The sequence below is a fragment of the Schistocerca gregaria genome, chromosome 2, assembly GCF_023897955.1.
Source record: "Schistocerca gregaria isolate iqSchGreg1 chromosome 2, iqSchGreg1.2, whole genome shotgun sequence".
Classification (NCBI taxonomy): Eukaryota; Metazoa; Arthropoda; class Insecta; order Orthoptera; family Acrididae; genus Schistocerca; species Schistocerca gregaria.
In genome coordinates, this window is record NC_064921.1 from 882,719,203 (window position 1) to 882,743,615 (window position 24,413).

The 24,413-nt window shown below is 41.1% G+C and overlaps 2 protein-coding genes across 7 annotated transcripts in view; one reads left to right on the forward strand and one right to left on the reverse strand.

Annotated features, from left to right (window-relative positions):
• LOC126335302 (TPR repeat-containing protein RHE_CH03534.1-like) overlaps positions 1-20,834 on the forward strand; it is a 53,649-nt gene extending 32,815 nt beyond the window's left edge. For both annotated transcript variants that reach the window (XM_049998408.1, XM_049998409.1), the window contains exon 4: positions 20,636-20,834. In XM_049998408.1, coding sequence (XP_049854365.1) covers positions 20,636-20,757 — 122 coding nt within the window. In that variant the 3' untranslated portion in view covers positions 20,758-20,834. The remainder of the gene's footprint in view (positions 1-20,635) is intronic.
• Positions 20,835-20,916: 82 nt separating this feature from the next.
• Positions 20,917-24,413, reverse strand: part of LOC126335298 (apoptotic chromatin condensation inducer in the nucleus-like) — an 85,404-nt gene continuing 81,907 nt past the window's right edge. For 3 of the 5 annotated variants that reach the window (XM_049998402.1, XM_049998401.1, XM_049998403.1), the window contains one exon: positions 20,917-22,576. In XM_049998402.1, coding sequence (XP_049854359.1) covers positions 22,355-22,576 — 222 coding nt within the window. In that variant the 3' untranslated portion in view covers positions 20,917-22,354. The remainder of the gene's footprint in view (positions 22,577-24,413) is intronic. The other 2 variants (XR_007564852.1, XR_007564851.1) reach the window with 1 other exon arrangement.

Here is a 24,413-nt window from a genome sequence, read left to right on the forward strand (position 1 = left end):
GAAGGTACCCTCCACCACACGCCATCAGGTGGCTCGCAGAGTATGGATGTGGATGTAGATATCCATAAGCACTGTGCAAAATATGCAGGTCTACACTTACCTGTGGCTGCTGGATTGTCTGAACAGCTTGTGTTTGGTAGAAGAGGGAGAGTTATTCAGCTTATGCTAAGCAGCTAACTGTTTGAAGTTGAGCGTACCAGAAGTATTGGAAATAAATACACCACAGAAAACACCTTATATTACATGAACAAACATTATTCGAGTTGCCTCCTATACTTCAATAATTTTCACCCATAAATTAATTTATGCATAGGTCTTTGTTACTAGATTATTCCAATGGTAGGAATAAATTTATTATTGTAATATAGAAATTTGCTTTCGTGTAGAATGTGTACATAATGTCTTTTCAGTTGTAAATGATGTGTATACTGTCTAATAATTTTAGTTGACCTTGAGCTATGTTATCATTTTTAAGAAGCTTAAAAGCACATCTTGAACAAATAAAACATGTTGCAGAACATCAAGAATAATGCATTTTCTTATTTAATGATGTTATGACTAAGAACTCAGTGTAAAGAATATTACTGTTCAAGAGAAAATACTTACTTCGCAGAATTGGCTGCTTTTTTCCATTTGTACTCTGCACCACTGTTTCTTCCCTCTACAGTAACTGTAGTTGAAATATTCAAATAGATTGAACTGGTTATGTGTGAAGATATAGATTTATTTAAAAACAAAGATGATGAGACTTACCAAACAAAAATGCTGGCAGGTCGATAGACACACAAACATACACACAAAATTCAAGCTTTCGCAACCGACGGTTGCTTCATCAGGAAAGACGAAAGGATGTGGGTTTTAAGGGAGAGGGTAAGGAGTCATTCCAATCCTGGGAGTGGAAACACACACACACACACACACACACACACACACACACACACACACACACACACACACACACACACACACTGTTCCCATCCCGGAGTTCTGACAGGTTGGTGTTAGTGGGAAGCATCCAGATAACTCGGATGGTGTAACACTGTGCCAAGATGTGCTGGCTGTGCACCATGGCATGTTTAGCCACAGAGTGATCCTCATTATCAACAAGCACTGTCTACCTGTGTCCATTCATGCGAATGGACAGTTTGTTGCTGGTCATTCCCACATAGAAAGCGTCACAGTGCAGGCAGGTCAGTTGGTAAATCACGTGGGTGCTTTCACACGTGGGTCTCCCTTTGATCGTGTACACCTTCAGGGTTACAGGACTGGAGTAGGTGGTGGTGGGAGGGTGCATGGGGCATGTTTTACACCGGGGGCGGTTACAAGGGTAGGAGCCAGAGGGTACGGAAGGTGGTTTGGGGATTTCATAGGGATGAACTAAGAGGTTATGAAGGTTAGGTGGACGGCGGAAAGACACTCTTGGTGGAGTGGGGAGGATTTCATGAAGGATGGATCTCATTTCAGGACAGGATTTGAGGAAGTCGTATCCCTGCTGGAGAGCCACATTCAGGGTCTGATCCAGTCCCAGAAAGTATCCTGTCACAAGTGGGGCACTTTTAAGGTTCTTCTGTGGGAGGTTCTGGGTTTGAGGGGATGAGGAAGTAGCTCTGGTTATTTGCTTCTGTACCAGGTCGGGAGGGTAGTTGCGGGATGCGAAAGCTGTTAGATTTATTTGTATAATGACTTTAAATATCTAGATGTTATCATCAATCAAGCCCCCTGCTGATTTCCTTTGCCATCTTTGTCCAAATGATCTATTCTTCACTATTAAGGCCTTGTTGGCAACAGGACATTAACACATTGACTGCCATGAGGCTACAGGCAGACACAGCAGTGTCGTTTGCCTAGTCCCTGTTGGCGAAATATCGATCACTATGCGTGTGTGTAAAGTTTAATATACCTTCATGTATAGAACTGTGAAAACTGTTTGCACAACGTACATTCTGGAAGAGTGAACTACACACCATTTGCTAATAAAGGTTTTAGACAGTCAACAATCAGTAGAAAGTGTTGCGAACAAGTGTATGTCTGTACCTTCTTTTCCAGGTTCCTGTTATACTGTACATTAATCAGAGTTTCTTAACAAATTTTGTGCAAGAATATTGGACTTATGTCTAAACTTTGAGAAGTGTATGATGTCTGTAAAAATTTTAAAAATAACCATTATGTTCAGTTTTGAGCCAAGATTGTAATTTGGTGTTTCACCTGCAAATAAAATAATATTAATAAAATAATTGTACATCATTTGTTTTCGTGGAGGATGTTCTACACCTACGATTGCTCTGCAATTCACAGTTAAGTGCCTGGCAAAGGGTTTCAAACTACCTTCAAGCTATTTCTCTACCACTCCACTCGCAAACGGCACATGGGAAAAACGAGAACTTAATTCATTCTGTGCGAGCTCTGATTTCTCTTATTTTATCATGATGATCATTTCTCCTTATGTATGAGCCACCAAAAGAATATTTTTGCAATTTTAGGAGAAAGTTGGATAACGAGAAGATCCTGCCACAACGAAAAACACTTTTGTTTAATGTTTGCTGCACCAATTCAGGTATCATATCTATGGCACACACACTCCTACTTCACAGTAATACAAAGTGAAATCCCCTTCATTGAACTTCTTCAATATCCTTTGTCAGTCCCATCTGATGTGGATCTCTCACCACACAGCAGTGCTCCAGAAAAAGGCAGACAAGCACATGGTGTAAGCACTCTCTTTAGTAGGTCTGTTGCACTCTCTAAGTGTTCTGTGAATAATCAGTCTTTGAAACTTCCTGGCAGATTAAAACTGTGTGCCCGACTGAGACTCGGGACATCTGCCTTTAGCGGGCAAGTGCTCTACCAACTGAGCTACCGAAGCACGACTCACGCCCGGTACTCACAGCTTTACTTCTGCCCGTGAAAGGCAAAGGTCCCGAGTTCGAGTCTTGGTAGGGCACACTGTTTTAATCTGCCAGGAAGTTTCATATCAGCGCACACTCCGCTGCAGAGTGAAAATCTCATTCTGGAAATCAGTCTTTGGTTTGCTTTAACCACAACATTGTGATTGTTCCAATTTAAGTTATTCATAATAGTAATCCCTAAGTATTTAGTTGTAGTTGAATTTACAGCCTCTTAGATTTGAGTGATTTATTGTGTAACCAAAATTAATCGGATTTCTTTTAGTACTCATGTAGGTGACTTCACACTTTTCATTAATTAGAATCAGTTGCCACTTTTTGCACCTTACAAGTATCTTGTGTAAATCATTATGCAATTGGTTTTGATGATATGATAACTTTATAAGATGGTAAACACCACCATCTGCAAACAATCTAAGAGGACTGCTCAGATTGTCTCCTGTGTGCTGTATGTAGATCAGGAACAGCAGAGAGCCTATAACACTTTCTTGGCGAACATCAAATATTACTTCTGTTTTGCTGTATGACTTTCCATCAATGACTATGAACTATGACCTTTCTGACAGGAAATCATGAATCTTTTCATACAACTGATGCAATACTCCACAGGCACACAATTTGATTACAAGATGCTTAATGAGGAACTGTGTTGGAAAGCCATCTAAAATTATGAAATCAATTTGACATCCCCTGTTGCAAACATTAATTACTTTGTGAGAATAAGGAGCAGTTGTGTTACACAAGAATGATAGAATGATTTCAGAAACTAACATTTGTCAATAAATAGCAAGACTGGCAGTCTTTACTGTTCAGATAGCTGGCCAAAAGCAGAGAGAATCTCTTCCGATCCAAAGTGACAAACATTGTTGATACCAACATGAGCCAAATTATGCAGTTGGCTGCCACTTGTGGTCTTCATGGCATCTGGAAGCACTCTTTCCACATCTGGAATGATTCTTGCCGGTGTGTACACAGAGTGCGCACTGGCTTCCTTCCCCTACTTGGCAGCCATATTGCTAAGGGACACCATTACGTGCCTAATATTGGAGCTCTCAACTACCAGTGAACCCACCCTCTGTGAATGTCCAGATCTTGCAGGCTGAGAGGCTTCCTCTGGAACACAGCCTTCATCAGCCATAGATAATGCCTGACGCCTGTTCCTCAGACAAACTGGTGAGGCCCTCCAAATGGTTCCTTAGAAAGTTGTTGAGACCAGTGCTTTAGGCATTATTGAAAGCAGTTGGTTTGGATGACTGTAAAGATTGAAAAATGGGGGTGTATCATATTCATAATGTAAGATATTCTTGGACAAAGATGAAATAATATAAATACAGACTATGCTGGACAGTATTATTGGCCTCTGTACAAGTTGCTGTTCAATCTTGTCAGGTTGTGTGCAACTGGGTTTGGCAAATGCACATATAAAAATTCTATATCTACAGAAGCTTTTGTGTATCAGTGTTTGCAAGTTTCATTGAATAAAAATTTTTATGTTTTGGAGCATTACCCCAAGAAACTATCCAACTTAACAAAGGACGAAAATGCGTCGTATATTTGTATGCACGTACAAAACCTTGAGACTCCTAAGTTAAAAATTACATTGTTTATCATGATGTGAGAAATGACCCATGCCATGAAAGATAATTGTGGAGAGTGGGAGGGGAACTAGAAAACTACCACAGAACATTTCTTTTTAAAATTTCATTTTAACACAAATGATTTTTATTATCATTACCAAATAGAACATATTTAATTTTTGCCCTGATATACTTCCAGGCAGGTGGCACTAATTTGATGTGGATTTAGAGAAAAGTACATTCATACAGCTATAGTAAGAAAACAAGTGACGACTCCAAAGTTGTGGGTATAGCTAGCTGTATCCTAAATTGACACAGTAGTAATATTTTCAGAAAAAAGATGTGTATGTTACAGAAGTTGACACAAGATCTGAAGTTTGGAAAGTAAGTGGTGTTCTTTACTGTTTACTAATTTAGCACCCCTGAACATGAAAATGATACCACTCCCCCCCCCCCCCCCCCCCCCCCCGGGTTTTCTCTGCACAGTTACTGCTTCACTCAGTATTCTGTACCATTGGCTACAAAATCTATATTATGTAGTGTAAGTTACATAAACGTGGCAACATTACATGTTTATTAGAGGACGGGTCAGAGGAAGAAAGTGAACTTCAATGCTGATGTTCCAACATTGCCACAGAAATAAACAGCTGACTGAGTGCGAGTGCTAGAAAGTACTTGCACATGGTGTTGAGTGGTTTTATTTCATTGGAGCTGTATTCAAAATGTCAGGAAGACAATGTGTGAATAGCCCAGATACATTTTGTTATACATGTGGAACTAATGGGGTAATAACAAGATATCGGAAAATAATAGAATTTTTGCTTGAAGAAATCATATTTTGCTTATTATGGAATACTCCTAGAATAAAGTCATTTGTTCCCATTAAAGAAGTAGCGGGAAGGTAAAATGAAGTGCTGAACTTCATTATTTCCATGGTATGGTGCAAACGGAAGAATTGCCAGTGATTCTTAAGTATGACAAATGTAGTGTGATACAACAAAAGAAATGTGAATAAAAATCTTGTATTCAAACTTGGATTCAATGATTAAACCTATACCTCATGGCCCAGAGTTGCGTTGTGATCCCTTGTCCAATATCATCAATGGATATATTTGAATTCTCTGAACCAGAGGTAAGTTATTAAAGTTATGAATCAACTATTTCAAGTGTGTTACTAATAGTAAAGCAAAATCTCTACTTAAGCAGAAAGGTCTTGATATCTCTGGGATCATATCTTGGTGCAAATAATTTACTTGCACATGCTACCTCATATTGTATGTATAGAAAGAGTGAGAAAGACTTCAGGGTGGTGGTCTGCAAAGGCATTAGTGATGAAAGTGGAAGCTCAAAGGTATGACAGTAAGCAGTGGAAGTTATTTATAGATTCTTCAGAGATGAGTTTGAAAACAGTATTGCTGCTTACTGAAAATGATCTAGCATCAATTCTAAATGGATATACAATGCACTTAGAGTTACAGTACCATGGAACTATTACTCCAAAAAGTGAAGTGTGAAGAACACCAATGTTTTGTAAGTGGTGACTTCAAACTGATGGGCATTCTTGGCCAGGAAATGCACCGAGATGCCTTTCTTATTGTGTGAATTGAGCAACCACCCCCCCCCCCCCCCCCTCCGGGGGGCTCAGTTCTTTCAAGAGTTCATGTGTGGCACACATGGGCCCCAAGCTATTGCAGCTCTTTCTTCATTCCCTAGCTGCATTTCCTTTTCCCTCCCCCCCTCCCTCCCTATCCCCACTGCCACCTCCTTCCCCTCTCTTAGTGTTATGATTTATGTCGACCTGGCTATTCCCCTGGTTTCCTGTATTGGTTGCAATTTTGTTCCTTTTGTCTGTTTTTTCACCCTTTTGGCGTTTGTCCCCAATTCCGGTTTGACCTCAACTTCAAAATTTCCTGTCTTTAGTGTGAGCTATATGGAGAACAACTCCCTCCCTAGCATCTACGGTGTGGATTCCTCTCCCCCCCCCCCCCTCCCTTCCCCACTGTTGCCCCCCTTCTACCCTGCTAGGTCACCAGCATGTGTAGCCAGTTCGTGTGGTGGGGCTGTTATGTACCTATATGGCTGAGCTCCCTGACAACACGGGGATCACACTACTGATACCTGAGCTGATTCCTCCCCCGTGTATGCCAAAGAGTGGTTGCTTGTCTTCTTGGAGCACTGGAACTCCCAGCAATGGCTGCCGTGACTGGGTGGTGCCCTTGAGGAGGGCCCCTGGTTGGAGTGGGTTGTATCAGGGTGGATGCTTGGCACATGAAGCGTATCAAGCTGCAAAAATCTGGCTGTTCTCACACGGCCTTCTCTTAGAATGGTGAAGGATCCTTAAATGCTGCCTCATATAACCTAGCAGCTTTCCCTTCCCTGGCTACCCCATGGGAGGAAGGCCAGGCTCGCCGTCTTGGGCTGAAACCCTTTCCCCGCTACCTCGTCTGTACTAGGACGGATGGAGACGCTTTCACTGCCACAAAGCCATTGTTTTTCGTGGAAAATATTGAGGAAAAGTTTGAAGTGGAGTTCATTAGTAAGATGCAGTCAGGCTCTCTGTTAATCAGAGCTTCTTCTGCCACCCAATCCACAGCTCTTCAAGGCTGTGATCATCTTGGCAACATCGCAGTGTCTATCACTCCTCACCAATCTCTGAATATGGTCCAGGGCATCATTTTTTACCGGGACTTCATCCTGCAAACTGATGAGGAACTCCAGGCTAATTTGGAGCAGTGTGGCGTTCATTTTGTTCGATGTGTGCAGAAGGGTCGCAAAGATAACCGCACCGATACTGGCGCCTTCATTCTGGCTTTCGAGGGTGTACCCTCCCAGAGGTGGTCAACGTTATGTGCTACAGATGTGACATGAAGCCGTACATCCCTCCACCTATGCAGTGCTTGCGTTTTGGGCATATGTCTTCCTGCTGTACAGGACCCTTTGTGTTGCGATTGTGGCCACTCAGTCCATGAGGGAAGCCCTTGCATTCCGCTGCCTTTGTGTGTCAACTGTGCCTACCGCCACTCCCAAGATTGCCCAGCTTACAAGAGAGGAAATAAGATACAAGAATACAAGTCCTTGGATCGCCTGTCTTACGCTGAGGCTCGCCAAAGCACAAGAGACTCCATCCAGTGTTACTATCTTCCACTTTTGCCTCTGTTACTTCCTTTCCTCCGCCTCCTCCTCTTCCTCCCTCGTCCTTACCCCAGCCCCACGCCACTCTCCCTTGCAGTTCCCACAACCTTCTGTCAGGAAATCACTCCCCCTCCCTGGCTGACGAAGTCCCCCTTCTTCGGCATCTGCCGGTGATCGGGCTCCTTCCCAGGAACACTCTCCTTGGTGTCTCTCAGGCCAGAAGACTCACTACTTCTTGGCCACGAGGCACACCATCTATGTGCCCCAAGGTTGTCTGCTCTCTTTCGTGCCTCGCTCTTGCAGATGCCTGTATTCCCCGTGTCCTGCCCTCCTCCACTTCAGAAAGAGAAGAAGAAGAAACATAAATTCCGGAGGTCCCAACTCCCCTCTCTCAACCTGCATCTGACATCTTATTTAGGGATGTCACCCCATCCTTGTTGGTGACAACTACTGACACAGTGACCTGACCTCCTCGGCTCCTTCATGCCTACCTTGGACTCGCGCCACATGATCATCCAGTGGAACTGCAATGGATACTATCGTCACCTACTGGAACTGCAACGTCTTGTTTCCTCTCATTCTGCGTTCTGTCTTGTTCTCCAAGAAACGCATTTCTGTGATGACCACTCTCCAACTTTCTGTGGTTATCGGGTGTTCTGTTGGAACTGTGCTGGCCCTGAGATAGCATCTGGTGGGGTCTGCACTTTGGTTTGCTCGAATGTCCTTAGTGACTGCGTGGCGTTGCAACTAGTGCGCGATCGCCCATTTGTCTATTAAAAGCTTTACTTCAGAATGTATGTGGGCTGCAATGTAAGCCGGTAGAGTATTATACGGTCAGTAATGGACAAGTTGTGTCCTGCAGACTGACGTCACGACCATCTGTTGCACCTGTTCGTGTGAAAGCAGTGGAGTAGCACTGGCAGACCACTTACATTATACCAAACTATAAATATTAATAACTAATAAAGGAATAACCTGAGGAATGTCATATTTGATGTACATCCTTCTGTTGTGAAAACAAACAATATGTCAAAGTCTGAGATAAAAAATAGTTGTATTTTTGAAGTTAGAAAAATTCCATAAAAAACGTAATTTTCAGACAGTCAAATAAGTCAGTGATGTAATAGTTCATTTTCAGTGACTATGTACGATGATCAGATAACACTTTCAGTGTTCATATATAAATTTGGAAAGTTTTTGGTTTCAGATAACCCCAGTGACTTTTCTATTATAATTATTTCAAGAATTGTTAGTAAATATGTGTATTGTGTGTTAGGGTGCGTGTGAATGAGAATGCGTGCGCGAGAGTATGTGGGACGTTAGGCATTATTAAAAATCATTCATGTATTTCTCTACAGGAACTGGCAAGTGTTCCAACTCTGTAACGTGGGAACGAATCCACTAGCGGTTCCCCTACTAGTGAATGTCGGATGTCCAAGTATGTATGCTTATGTATAAGACAGCCAGAACACTCGCGGGTACATAATAAATTTCCAGATATAGAGTAAAGCTTATAGTTCATTTTGTTTTGTTTATTTAATTAGAGAGTTTTGTGTTACTTAATTAGATGACGTCAATGATCCTAGAGAAATGGTTGGTACTTGCTAGATTTTGGCGCGAGCCGCGCCCTAGAAGTGAGTTCTCATTGGTCGTAAGTGCTGACAGCCAGTGAGAACTGAGACGGTTGGACACCTACCGAGGAGATATAGTTTTGAGTGTGGGAGAATGAGAGGGGAGTCGCGAGCTAGCTTTGATTGGAGGCGGTTATGCTGGATGTGACTTTTCGCATTATGTGTAAGATGAAGTCTTAGGTGACTTCCGCGTTATGATCCAGTGTTAATGGTATCTGGTAGTGACCGGAAACTGTTTATGAAAACTTTATAGAGTGTTGTGATAATTCGTTCCGACGAAAATCGCGAGTGAACTTTGAATTATATAGCGTGGCGGTACTGTGTATATTCTTACTGAGTATTTTATGGCGAGCATAAACTTTTACTAAAGACAACCACTGAATATTGTGTGCAGAAGTATTTGGCCGATCATTGGCTGTGTTACAAGTAATTGGTTTCGGAATTTGGGAAGGTTAAAGTTCTGGCTGTTTTAGGTATGGTGATAACTGTGAGCAGAAACATTAGTAATTTTCGTAAATGTGTGCTGATGATCTTGCTTAACGGCAATAAAGATCTATCGAAGGTTTAAATTTGAACTTCATGTTTAAAGTACGAGTGACATCCCCTTTCCGAATCATTTCTTTAAAGTACATAGACAATTTTCAGCAAATTTTACTTATAGCAGCCTCCGGCGTGTAGCTGTGAGGTTACAGTTTCCTCAACATTACTTTTCTGTGATTGTAAGTAGCTGCAGTCAGGAGTTTACGTGCAAAGATCTACTGCTGTAAAGAGGTAGGTGAACAAAAATTATAAAAGAAATTGCATTGCAGCAGCAACGTATATTCCTTCACAATTGGTGCTTAGTATCCCACGCACGTAAAAATCCATCGCAACTGGATCCCCCTCCGTATCACTTTGGAAGTGATAGTGGCCAGAGTGCAAACGACTCTGGCAATCACCCTTTGCAATGTCTACCTCCCTCCAGGTCATCCACTTGCTTATGTTGCACTATCTACCTTAATCCAGCAACTCCTGCCCTCGTTTCTCCTCCTTGGGGATTTCAGTGCCCACCATCCACTGTGGGGGGAGTGTCACTTCAACGGGTCAGGGTATCCTAATCTATCAACTTATCATGGACTTCAATTTGTGTCTCCTCATGATGGTTCCTTTACCCACTTCAGTGCCGCTCATGGCACCTTCTCTGCTATCGATCTCACGATCTCTTCCTTACATTGGTCACCCGATGATGACCTATGTGACAGTGACCACTTTCCAGTGACACTCATTCCCCCCGCCAGGCAGACAGGCCCCCATGTTGGGCAATCTGCAGGGCCTATTGGCCTCTATACATGTCTGCTGTCCGCTTTCTCTTCTTCATGCTGCTGGCACTGCTGTCCCACTGCCCACAGGGTGCCCTTTTCATCAGCCGGTACCGTGGTGGACCAAGGACGTCGCAGTCGCTGTCCAGGACTGCCAACGGGCACTGCAGTGATTTAAGTGACACCCCTCCCAGACCAACCTCCTCATTTTAAGCGTCTTCGAGCTAAGGCTTGTTTTGTTAAGTCACCGTATTAGTGTGGCTTTTGGGCAGGGCGATCTCGAACTGATCATTTACTCCAATTGGAGTCCACCATTCAACAGACTTTTACTCACCGCCAGCACCTTGTCACAGTTTTCTTTGAACTACATAAAGCGTATGACATGGCTTGGGGCCATCACATTTTAGTTACTCTCCATGACGGACTTCCGTGGTGGTCCCGTTCCGATTTTTATCTCACTGCCTCTTCCGGGTTCGAGTTGGCACTTCACTGAGCACTCCTCAGATTCAGGAGAATGGTATCCAACAGGGTTCTGTGCTAAGTGTCACACTCTTCCTCATTGCCACAAATGTGCTTGTGATCTCTGTTGGGCCTCTGGTTACCCGGTGTTGTACATTGACAATTTTTGCATCTGGTGCACCTACTCAGTGGTGTCTGCAATGCCAGCTCCAAGGCGCCATCTGACGGGCCTCTGCATGGGCCACCACTCATGGCTTCCAGTTCTCCCCCCTACAAAACACAGGTTATGCATTTTTGTCGTCGACCCACAGTACCCCATGTCCAGAACTTTATTTAGGCAAGCAGCTCCTCGATGTTGTAGCACAGTCCCATTTCTTGGGCCTTATTTTTGATAACAAGCTGACATGGCTGTTCCACATTTGACACCTAAAGACTACGTGCATGCTGTGAAGCCTAATGCTCTCCGCTTCCTGGCCCACACATCTTGGGGTGCAGACCGTTCCACTCTTCTCCAACTTTAACGTGCTCCCCCGTAACACACGCCCATGTGGAATTTCCAGTTGGCATATCTCAGTACTCTCTGCTGCCAGGATCTCCATCTGCACTCACTGGACTGCACCCCGTGTCTTTCCTCCCATAACTCCCCCCCCCCCCCCCCCCTCGACCATGGATTAGGACCGATCTCTTCCAGGGTCCTAAGGTCTCTGTTGCTTCTATGGTTTTCCGGCATCTTGTATGTGCCATCCTTGCAGAGTTCCAGGGTGCCACCATCTTTTACACTGATGGTTCTAAGACTACTGATAAGGTGGGATACGCTTTCATGTCTCCTACCAGCTTCGAGCACCATTTGTTGCCATGATCATGTAGTGTATTTACAGCAGAGCTTCTAGCCATTCACAGGGCCCTCCTTTTTGTTTCTCAGGCCTCCCTCCATAGTGTTTTAATTTGTTCTGACTCCATGAGCAGCCTGCAGGCTATTGACCGATGTTACTCTCATCACCCCTTGATCTCTGCCATCCATTGCCTTCTCTCTGCTCTTGAGCGTGCTGCCTATTCAGTCGTCTTTCTCTAGGTCCCAAGTCATGTGGGAACCCTAGGGAATGAATTGGTTTGGCTAGAGAAGCAGATACTTATCCCCCATTTCCTTTCACGATTCCAGCTGCGGATATGTGGATCTACGTCAAATTGCTCTTTGCCCAACAGTGGAATGCCATCTGGAGCACTACTGCGCACAGTAATAAACTCCGCACCATCAAGGAGTCTACTGCAGTTTGGGGCACTTCTTTCCACCCCTCTCAGGAGTAGTCCACTGTTTTATGCTGTTTATGTATTGGCCCTACCAGATATAAGGTTCTCCTTTAAGTCTTGGACCGGGGGCAGGTTAGTTGTGGTTGGGACTCCTTTTGCTGTTTTTACGGTCTGTGACCCCATGACTGCCCCCCCCCCCCCTCCCCCTTCTTTCCAGTTTTTAGATTTGGTCCCACCTTTAATGCTTTTACTGTGTGTATTTAATGTTCATTCTTTTATAATTTGACTCCTCTGACTGAATCCATCCACTTTTAGCATACCCCCTTTCTTATGTAACCCACTTTGGAATCGGGGGACTGATGACCTCACCGTTTGGTCCCATACTCTTTCAATTAATTGAGCAGTAGTGCATATCGTGAGAATTGAAGCAGGAGAGTGGGGCCTAATAGAAAGTATGTGAAAGCACTGGATAAAACAGGAAGCTGTTTCCAATACCTGTATGCCAATTCTCAAATTTGCCGATTGCTTACCTGTATGTCAATTCTCAAATCTGTCGGCTGCACAGTTGAAAGGAAAGATATTTGTTCACTTGGATATATGTAAATTGATGTCTGATGAACACTTTGAAATTACAATGGTATGGCAAGCTTGGGGAAGTTTAAAAAATGTGCATTATTTCCATGGGCCACAATAAGCAGCCCGATTACAAGGAAATAGTGAAAGGTTATCTTACAGTTCATTTAAGCAGACAGGTTGCAAGATCTCCCTAAAACTAAATTTTCTAATGTCGTACATAGACAATTTTCAGAACAATTGAGCTAAATGCCAGAGGAACATGGTGAATGCTTCCACTAGTAACGTAAAACTCTGGAACATTATCAAGGTTGTTGTCGAATAAATATGTCTGAATGCCCGTGGTGAATCACACATGGAGAAGTGACACGCAGGAGGAAGGACACAAGCAATCATTCACGGGCAAATGTAAACAGAGGCAATATCTCCACTTGGAAAGCATCCAAATTACCATATTTGCTTTGTCCAAGTTACCTTTTTTCCTTTTACCATTTCACTTCCATCTTCCTTTCATTGGGTAAAGATGTCGATGATGGTAAGAAAACCTGAAGCACTGTAAATAAATGGGCTTCACATTCGTGATCAGCACAATCAATTGGTTAGAAATTCATATTTTTATGCAACCTCCAAACAAAAAGTCAAAATTTGTTGACTTGCGTTGTTAAATGTATTTATAATCTGTTAACATTTGTTTGTCGATATTGGTAAGAAGTTTAATTTGAAATTTTATATTACGTAGTAATGCTGATAAACACACAAGTACTATACCTTTTACCCCTGAAGTAAGTAATGGTCAGCAATTGTCTGTTATTGGTTTTTCTCGATGTAATTTTCCTGCTTTATGAACATACAACAGTTGTTGTGATTTCTCTTCTCAACTTCTGTGTCAGACAGGATGAACAGCAATCTGCGACTCTTTGCTGATGACATAGTAGTATACAGGAAAGTATCATCGTTGAGTGACTGTAGGAGTATGCAGGATGGCTTACACAAAGTTTCTATGTGGTGTGATGAATAGCAGCTAGCTCTGAGTGTAGAGAAATGTGAGCTCATGCAGATGAGTAGGAAAAACAACTGCATAGTGTTTCAATGAGATGTGTGCTGCTCACTATCGTATCCATTAAATATCTAGGCATAATGCTGCAAAGTGGAATGAGCACATAAAGACTGTAGTAGGGAAGAATGGTCGACTTTGGTTTATTGGGAGAGTTTTATGAAAGTGTAGTTCATTTGCAAAGGAGACCGTATATAGGCTGCTTGTGTGACGGATTCTCAAGTACAGCAAAAGTGTTTGTGGCTAATACGGTTGATCAACGAGTAGAAATGGAGGTGCTTAAACAACTTAAATGGGAATCCCTGGATGAAAGACATTCTTTTTGTAAAGCACTACTGAGAGTATTTAGAGAATGGGCATTTGCAGATGACTGCAGAAAGATTCTACTGCTGCCAACATACATTTTGTATAACGACACTGTAGAAAAGGTAACTGAAATTAGTCCTCATATAGAGGAATATTGGTAGTCCTCCTCTGCTTGCTCCATTTGTACATGGTACACTCCGCCATAAACCACACATTGGCTTGCAGTGTGTGTAGCTTTAGATTTTATTCTGTAGTGAACAGTTAATTACATTATCTGCCACAGTGACCAACAATACAAGTAAAATTGAAAGTCTGTATATTAATGCATGCACCATCACCTTATTGAAAATGAATGATAAACAGTTTCTAAAAAGTCATTCAATGTGATCACCACTTTGAGCATTGAATAAAAGAAAAGAAATGCTGGAACATTTTTATGCTTTCTACTTTCTCAAAATATTTGGATATTGTGAAATAACCCAGAAATTGTTTTCCAAGTCTGGTCTCAAAGGGCACTGCATTTATTGTCTGAAGAGGGTGAAAACCATACTTTTAAGCTCGCCAGTGGCCATAATATTTTTGGACTGTTTGTAAAGTGATCTTCAGAGGCTTGGAATCACGTTTTGTGTGACCAATTGTATTGCTTATTTCTTGCTGATGCAAAGACAGTGTGGGACATCCTCCGCATGTTCTAAGAATCATTTTGAGAAGATGTGTGTGTTGACAACCTCTTAAACTGTGTGCTCTCACTGATGCATGAAGTGTTTTATTTTTGCCTTAATACCTTAACATGTTTAAAGCATTTAAGATGTCACATTTGGTCTGACTTTGTTCTACCCAGTTGAATAATTGGCTCTCTGCACACATTTTCAACAATGGGACTTGATGCCATTTTCACAACTGTTGAGGAAGGATGTACTGGGGCATTGTTTTCTATTTCTTATTGATGCCCTCACCTTTAGGCAATGGGTGCCAAGGTGGGGGGTCATGCTCAAAGACTCAGTTGCTGAAAGTTCACACACTGTGCTCCTTATGCCAAGCAAAGGAATCATTATGCTAAGAGGGAATCCACTGTCCATGTTTATTAGGTAACACTTAAGTCAGATTTGGGCTGTTTCTTTAAGCGCACATACAGGGTGTTCATAAAATCCAGGAACATTTTCAATTATTTATTGCACATGAACCAAACATTGTACAGATATCATACATATGTCATTTTGAAGAGAAACCCTGAAAGTGGTCCCCCCCCCCCCCCTCTCCTCTCCATGTATACCGCCACAGCATAGGTAGTTTGGTAATTTGCTGATAGTCAATGCTAGTCGCAAACATGGTGAGTTGAGGTGTGGAGCGAGGTGTGTGTGTTGTAGCTTGACAAAAACAAGTGTGCTACAGCTGTTCAATGGATGTTTAGAACCAAGTACAGTAAGAAGCCACTACCGAGGAAGGCCAGTTACCACTGGCACGACAAATTCGTTATGACAGATTGCTTGTGCCCGGCAAATTCCAGTGTGAGTGGAGTGCAAATGAGACATTTGTAAGGAGTCCAAAGAAATCTGTATGTCATTTATTCCATGAACTCAAAATGTTTGTAAAAAAAAACTGAGTTTCTCTTCAAAATGCAATATGTATGACATCTGTACAATTTTTAGTTCTTGTTCAATAAATAATTGAGTGTGTTCCCGGACTTTTATGTACACCCTGTATTTAGAAAGTATTGTTTACATAGTCTAGAGAGTGTCCAGTTTTTTAAATAGCTCAGAAATGGCTGATTTGGTGGAGTCCAGTACGACTTTCACACTCCGTGGCACTCTCCTCAATGTTGAATATCATCTAGACACTTTGCCGCATTGGCAGAGGATGCACTGAACTTTATTTGCAGAGGCCCAGATTCTCTCACAGATCCATATATACGAAGGGTAAATAACACTGCTGTGGGTGGAGCTTGTGCAGCACACATTTCTGCTGCTAGGCGTGTACAGTACAACTCATTGCCAGTTCAGAGCTGCCTGTGTTGTAGACCTGGTTTCTTCTTGTTCCGTTTTCTATTATGTAAAGTTTCAGTGAACAACATGCAGTTATGAAATTTTATTTTCTACTCATAAGAAATGCTGCTGAAAATGATTTAATGTCGAAAACAGATTACCAAGGTGATGCTATGGGAAAAACTCAAGTGTAAGAGTAGTTTGCTGGATTCAAAAATGGCGACATGTCGATTGATGACAAACCTAATTCTCGACATCCATCAATTACCTGAATTGACAAAAATATTGAAAAAAATCGAGAGCTTGTGCTCACAGACTGTCAGACAATTGATCAACTGTCAGAGATATCTTGGAGCTCGGTGTTCAACAAAAAAGACCAGATTTGTGGCAGACAGGAGACTGGTTCTTCCACAACACACACACACAGCCATCTTTTAGACAGTTTTTGGTTAAAAAATGGCAAGATTCTGCTGACCCAAGCATCTTATTCACCTGACCTGGCTCCATTAACTTTTTTTTTTATTTCAACTCATGAAAAGGGGCATGAAAGGACAATGATTTGACAACACTGAAGTCAAGGAGCAAAAAAAAAGCCAAGGAGCCATTTTGAGGGTGACTACACAAAATGTTTTGAACAGTAGGACAAACATATTAGTTGTAATGGAGGGTATTTTGAAGGAGATAAGATTGTTTTGTAAACAATTTGAAAATATATAGCTTTTTTTTTTAAGTAAGGTTGTGGACATGCTTGGAACACACTTGATGTTATGCATTCCTAGTATCCTGCTGACCTCATTTATAGCACTGCCCATGAATGCTATTGTCTTGGTGTCTCTTGTTGCTGCTGGCTGTTGGAAAGTGCTATGCATTTGCTGGTTGTTATAAACATTTTTTAATATGTTCGTGAAGTGTTAAGAGGCGGCTTGTAACCTTTCTTTGAGGATAAGTATCACGAGCATTTGTCACACACAGCTCTGCCAAATCACCCATTGCAGAGACCAACTTAAACACAGGGCTTACCAGAAAGAGCTCAAATACTTGAAAATCCCATTCAAAAGAAATGGTTGTCACAACAAGCAAATACAACTCACAACTCACATTTTGTGGAAGGTACTGCTAACTTGAGAGCAAGAGACTGAGCCACACTTCATATGCAGGCAATACAATGAATAAGATCAGCAGGATCCTAGGGTGGCACATCATCAAGTAGTGTTCCACCCATAACTCAAGATCTTGGCTTTAGTGGCATCTGTGTGATATTATTTGGGTCTCTACGAGACAAGTCTACTGCATCCCCTGCCAATATGGCAAAGTTCATTGGAAAAGAAGAAACATTCTGTTGAAGGATAAAAGTGATTGATTTATGAACTTTATTTGATTTTTGACACAAATCACTTTTCTGATACAATCATTACTGGGTTTAGCACACAATGGCAGCTGTCTTCAGGTGGGCAGCACTCTGTGAACTAATGTTCATGCAGTGTGAAACTGAACATATTACCAGAAATCATGGAATTCTGAGGGATGACAAAAGTAATGCCTCCACCTTTGTAACTAACAGCTGGCAGCATTAGTATGTGACAGGTACTGGCTTGTTCTGTAGCATCTTCTCTACAGCTCCAGTTGACGGGAAGCCTTAGAGTTGAACAGTTGTATTGTTATAAAGTATGAAGCACTGTGCAGACGGTTGGTCAGTGCGATTTAAGCAACGTGGAGTCATTGAATTCTTGACAGCAGAAGGTGTCACCCCAAAGGGAGAATGAAAGCAGTTTATGGTGACTGTTGATGTGAGTGCTGTGTGTCATTAGGCAAGTAAGTTTAAAGACATTGATGCTGGAACATCTGACCTGCGTGACTAACAAAGAGTTGCTGTGACAGCAACCACAGAGTTTCAGAAGCAAAATGTTGATAGACTGACTCAAAATGCAAGCACAATTGGCATTTTGCAGGAACGTGTGGGTCACATTGTTTTTCTTGGCCATCGGAAGATCTGTGCACGATGGGTACCCCGGATGCTGACTCCTAAAATGAAAGTGCACGGACTTGAAATTTGCCAGGAATTTAGCACTGTTTGACTTCCACCTGTTCCTGATAATGAAAGACGATCTGTGGGGACATCATTATGCTTCTGATGAAGACGTTGAGAGAACGGAGACTGTGGTTGCGGGAAGTTTTGACTTCTTCAGTGACGGCTTCAGAAAATTTGTTCATCGTTGGCAGAAATGTATCCAATTGGCTGGTGATTATGTGGAAAAGTCAAAATTGGTAGTTAAAGATCAAATTCTAAGCATTATTTCTGGTTGATTTATTAAAATATTCCCATCCAGAGCCAATCAACGAAGATGGAGGCAGTGATCTGCAGTGGAATGTCGATCTTGTCGGCTGCATAATCTCTTCTGAGATTATGGCCACTGATGTGAACGACTTGCAGCCTGAAGAGCAGTTCCATCAGCTATTGGAAATTGTTCCAAGCTGATCACTCCTGTTTCCGTTTTATAACAAAGCCCTTACTCTGTTTTAAATATGGTTTTACAACTTCAATGACCTGTATTCTACTTTTTTATTCTAAAGACAGACAAAAATTTTATAACTTCAACAATTTTATGATTTTTACTAATAAAGAATTGTCTTTACAGATGTGCACATCCAGTGCAAAGAGTAAGGGGGGGGATGTACACTTGCTGATTTTGCCATCACATGAACATTTGTCCACCATAACATCTGAAGGTGGCATTGTGGGCTGAAACTAATAATGATTGTATCATAAAAAGTGACTATGCCTAAGCTGGTTCATAAACCATACATTTGCAAGACACTTAACTGCAATCAAGGAGATGTGTAAAGAGAGTAAATGTCAGACACAGCTCCACCGCCCTTCCAAGTTGGCCATTATAGAGATTACTCTGAAACAGAACATGCCACAAACAATGAAAACTGTCCTCCTTGAGAATTAAAGAAGCAGTACTTCCAAACTTAGATAGTACCTGGTAAACAGAGATAGTTAATTCTGTTTTGTGGCCAGGCTTGGGGTCATGGACTTACCATAAACATTAATTAAAAGGTTTAGAAGTTAATGTAATTGAAATACTACCACATACTGGGGATAATGAATGGAAATAATGTGTGAGAGGGACAGCAACCTTGTGCCACAATTACACAGATTGGTAGAGGTTGCATGTATATGTGCAGAAGAGTAATTATAGGGGGCAGTCAAATGAAAATGAGACAGCTGAAAAAAGTAATTACCATATCTGTTAATACATTTTTCCACACTGTGAGACAAGGTCAGTGTGTCTTCACAGAAAAAGGTTTGAAGCTGCTTACAGGACCAGGGCTGTACCCAAGCATGCACCTCTTCATTCAAAGCACATCGACAGCCACAAATGTCTTTCTTCAGGGCACTAAAAATATGGAAATTGCATGGGGAAGGATCAGGATACCATCCTGGTATGGATGATGTGTGATGGCTAACTCCTGCAGCATAGCTGAAACAATGTTGGCAAAATATAATTTCATCCAGGCACGAGTCCACCCCTCTCACCTTTTGTGTGTTTACTATTCCATGTTTTTGGAGCTACTTGACAGCACTAGTAGAACTTTATTAAGGCAAAATTCTCTCTCCTGCTGAGGTGACACCATTAGCAAAAAATATGTTTTAACAGAAGCCACCAATAATACTGAAAAACCTGGAAATTTTGACAAAGTAGTGAGTTTTCCTACAGTACTACAAATAAATGTAATTAAGTGGCCAGCATATAATAATTATAGTGGAAAATGCTTCTTTCCAGGAACTAATGAAATGAGCACACAGTTTGTCGGAAATGGTTCTTCTAACATGCTTTATTGTCATTTCATATCCCTGAATGTTTTTTTGTGCTATTTATGTTTGTCAGAGTTAGGCATTGGTTGCTATTACATATTTGGTACCCAAATTTTATGATAACCATCCAAAACTGATTAAAATAGCCTCAAAATCCTCTCACCTGTCAGATTCTGTTAGTGCAGCTTTTATACCAAATAGCTTAACTGCTAAATTATAAGACAGCAGTGAATTAGCCATTTGCACACAATGACTTGTTTTAAATAACCTTAGTGGAAAACCTATGAATACTATGACAGGTTTTCAGATTTAGTTAACTGGAAGGCCAGCAAAGATACTCTGCAAGTTAGCATGTATAGGATGAGAAAACGGAACAATTTTACAATAAAATAACTTAAGATTGTATGTTTTGGTGCCATCCCATTTAACTGCTATCAAAGTACAGCACATAGGATAACTTCATCTTAAGACAAAAGAGTAACTGGAAAAAAGTAATAGGCAAACACTTATAAATGAAACATGTGGCACACACACAATACATAATTTGGATTTTCATTTTTTCTTGCACCCATTAGTGAACCATAATATGATATTCTCATTGTACGTGTTAATATGAGAGAATTTCATTAATTTTATTTTGATGTATGTGCAGGAAACTTTGAGGATGCACTGACAGACATGGAACATGCTGTAAGACTGGAAGCAAAAAATGGAGAATTTGCAGAAGGACTAACTGCTTGTCTTACAAAGAAAAATCAAGTAATTGCAAAATAATATTCTTTTGTATTAAAATTCAATCTGCTTGACAATCCATGCAATAATTTGCAATACAAATAAATTTGTAACTGAAATGCATATTGTTTCATTCATCATCAAAGGCACAATTAAATGTTTATAAGACAGGGTATTGCCATGATAATGAATTTTTTTCCCCACAAACATATATATATATTTACAAAACAAGCACTGTTGATTTACACAATATTTTTGAATTGTTGTATTGTTTCACTATATTGGTGTTATTAGGAGAAAGTGCACCCACTTTTTATTACCTCTGGAGCTAAAACTTTTTTTTTTAATTTTTAGCTAGGAGAGTAAAATGTCCAATATTTTTTAGAGATCAAAAGATTAAAACAAATATTTGTTACCAACACAACTAACATGTTGTGCTTTTGACAAATTTATTTACAAGAAGATAAGGTACCTGATGATGCTTTCTAATTATTTGCATTTTGACAAAGTCTCAAAGATTACCAAAGAAATAGCTGTTAGAATTTTAGGCACTATATTTGCACTGTGGCAACACAAGAAGCTATACAGATTGAAGAGATGCTCAAAAGTAGTGCCTTGTTAGAATCTGCACACATCTGTCACCTCATGGTCTATAGCCACAGCAACATTTCAATGATGAATATCTTCTTTCGAACATATTAAGCAAATCACTTCTTGCCACAGTGACACCACATATCTTCTAAACTTTGATAACGTTTGAGTTGCCTATCTTCAAACTGATGGAGAATTGTTACTGCTGGAGAAGCAACAGGTAAAATTCTTTCCATTTCCCGACGATTTTTCGCTGCTGTCTTCTGAGACCATTACAGCGTGGAACACACGTCCGATGTTTATCCTTTACTAATCTTGTCAGCACAGACACCCAAAGGACTGGGCCCATACACCATCCCCCCAAGATCTTAGAGGGGGCTGATTGCTGTGTCCCCTAATAAGACAAAAAGTAATCAGCACCCGCGAGATCATAATTCTCATCACCAATTCTTCGTTGAACCTGAAAATAAAATGCTGAAACTTCTTCAATAATACAACAGGCAGTGGAAAGCATATCCCAGGATTAGTCAAGAGGTCAACCAGTCATTCGTCAGTTTAAGCAGTCAAATAAGTCATCTGAAAAATTATCTTACTCAATACTCGTGCAAATGTGAGCAAAACCAGTACTGACTTTGAATTGTTATGGTCTATTGTATTTACAACAAAGATACTGACACGACCTATAACTAAGAATAGAAGATTCGTTTAAAAATACACGCATCAAAGGCCTGTCTATCTGTGACAGAAGAATATGATGAAAACATCATTTCAGAAACTAACTGTGTAGCTAAGATAAAGCAAAAAATACTAATACGCTGATATACCAAAAGATGGAATTAGAATCATAAAGCAAAACAATTATCAAGAATTTATGAAGATGTAAACAATGATTTGAGAAACACTTTTTACGTGATAACCGACCATTGGGGACCCTCCAGACGAGCGCGAGTGGGCCCCGTGTTGTGGCCTGGGAGACCTATATCTGCCAAGACTTAGTCATGCCAGTTCTCCTGCTGGCTGTCTGTGTCACCAGACAGCTCCTCACTCTTTATTTCTTAGGTGAACCACTGGCAGAGCGTCGCCGTCCAGACCGGCGGTCCCTCTCCCTGTCTCTGTCCCTGTCACCAGCTCCACCACCACTTCGGCGGTGGGGCCTCTGCTGAGCTCGTGCACGTTCCCTCTCCCTTTCACGTTCTGCTTTCCGCATTTCTGCCATACGGCGCTCGTGTTCCGCCATGTGCTTGCGCCTCATTTCTTCCTTCACCACTATCTGAAATACCATTTTTTTTTGTCATTGTATGTACAAACAGTATCAAAATTAGGAGTAAAATGAAATTGATGTGTTATGTCTTGTTAATAAGAGACAAAATTGTTAGCAGTATGCCATGAAGGATCTGTGATCTGCTTTTTTGTTGACTAATCATTTATACCTGACTCAGGAAAATCTAGCAGAATATCATCTTATACTTCAGGAAGAAAGAAAAACAGGAAGTAATAACTTGCGCGAATTAGTTCTCACAAAAGAAAGGAAATCAGTTTTTTACTAGGGCATGGTTCAATTAATTGGAGAACACAGTATTCCAACTTGAAAATCTGCTCACTCTTCCACCATGTAGGAACCTGTAGTTTAATGAAGACTGTTCCAACTTTGCTCCATAGGATATGGACATCTGCAAGGCAGCTGCACATGGTAGTCTACCCACCATGTAGCGCTACTGCAAATTGTTCAGGTCTTGTTCTGTAGCTTGCTGAGCCATTTTCCTACCCAGCATCTGTGGCCACTTACAATCACATATGCTATCCTCCTCCCTGTCTGCCAGCCCATCAGCTGTTTGCCCACACCTGCCTAAGGGTGGGCACTTGAGCCTGGCTTAATGTGCTGCTCTACTGATGTAGCAACTTAGTATTACTCACATAAATCAATCTGAAGTCAAATGATATTCTTCATACTGGTCTTAAGATTTCTAGGAACTGAATAACTCTCTGAACTGGCAGTTGATAACCTAATGACATATTTTAAGTGTTTATGGTTGTTTAAAACATTACTCATCGAAGATACAATCTGAAACCTTGATCCTAAGCAGGACAGTTTTAGTCAACAGGCAAACATCAAGGCAGCTGCTTGAAATATTATAGAAGCAAAGGAGGCGATCAGATACACTCCCTAACTTATGAAACCAATTATAAGCAAAATAATAAGGAACAGGTTCTCACCACAGATGGTTACAGTGGGGATTCAGAATGCAGGACATACATATGCCATTACTTGTTTTGTTCCATATGGAGTCATAGTGACTAAAGTACTGTCAATCCTTCCCTCTGTGATATTATTTATTGCCATTATTGGGTTTTGAACAGACTCCGTATTATTTAGCATGAGAATGACAGAACCATCACCGTTAAACAAGAGCAATAAAGATTAAATAGCTACAAGATGATTTCATACACTTGGGCTATTTCCTCCTCCGCTGACTGTTTTGAACACTCAATATTGTAGAGTCTAGTGCAACAAAAAATTCAAAAGAAACAGATTCTAACTAAAGAAGTTAGTAAGAGGTGAATGCTAGGTAGCACATAGGCATACTGAAAGGTCATAAAAGTTCTGTCTGTAAATATGCTCATGTACCACCTAGTATCCATCTGGAGATGAGAGTATGCTATCTTGATATCTGACACGGATTTTGTAATTTTTTTTTATCAGGATGTCAGACTGACAACAGTGTGTGTACGATGGGAACTTCTAAACAGCAACTGCAACAACAAGAAAAAACAGACTAGACTTGAGTCAAAATTGAATATCAGAACATAATGATTAGTATTGGTTGCACAGTGAAATCTACTTAATTCCCAAAATGTGGCAACACTGCACACAACTCTCCTGCATTACACTGCTCTCATCTCATAGAAAGGAAGTGAAGATCTTACTGTGTCTACGATTAAAGAGGCAAAAGAAAAGGAGAAGCCTAACGGACGTGAGACAAGTTTAAACAGTGTGCCAGATCTGGATTAGAACTGTCATCCTCACCTTCTATGGGCAGTGTCCTACAAATTGTGCTATCTTTGACGCAAGAGGATATTTTTCTGCCCTTTACGGATATACACTACAA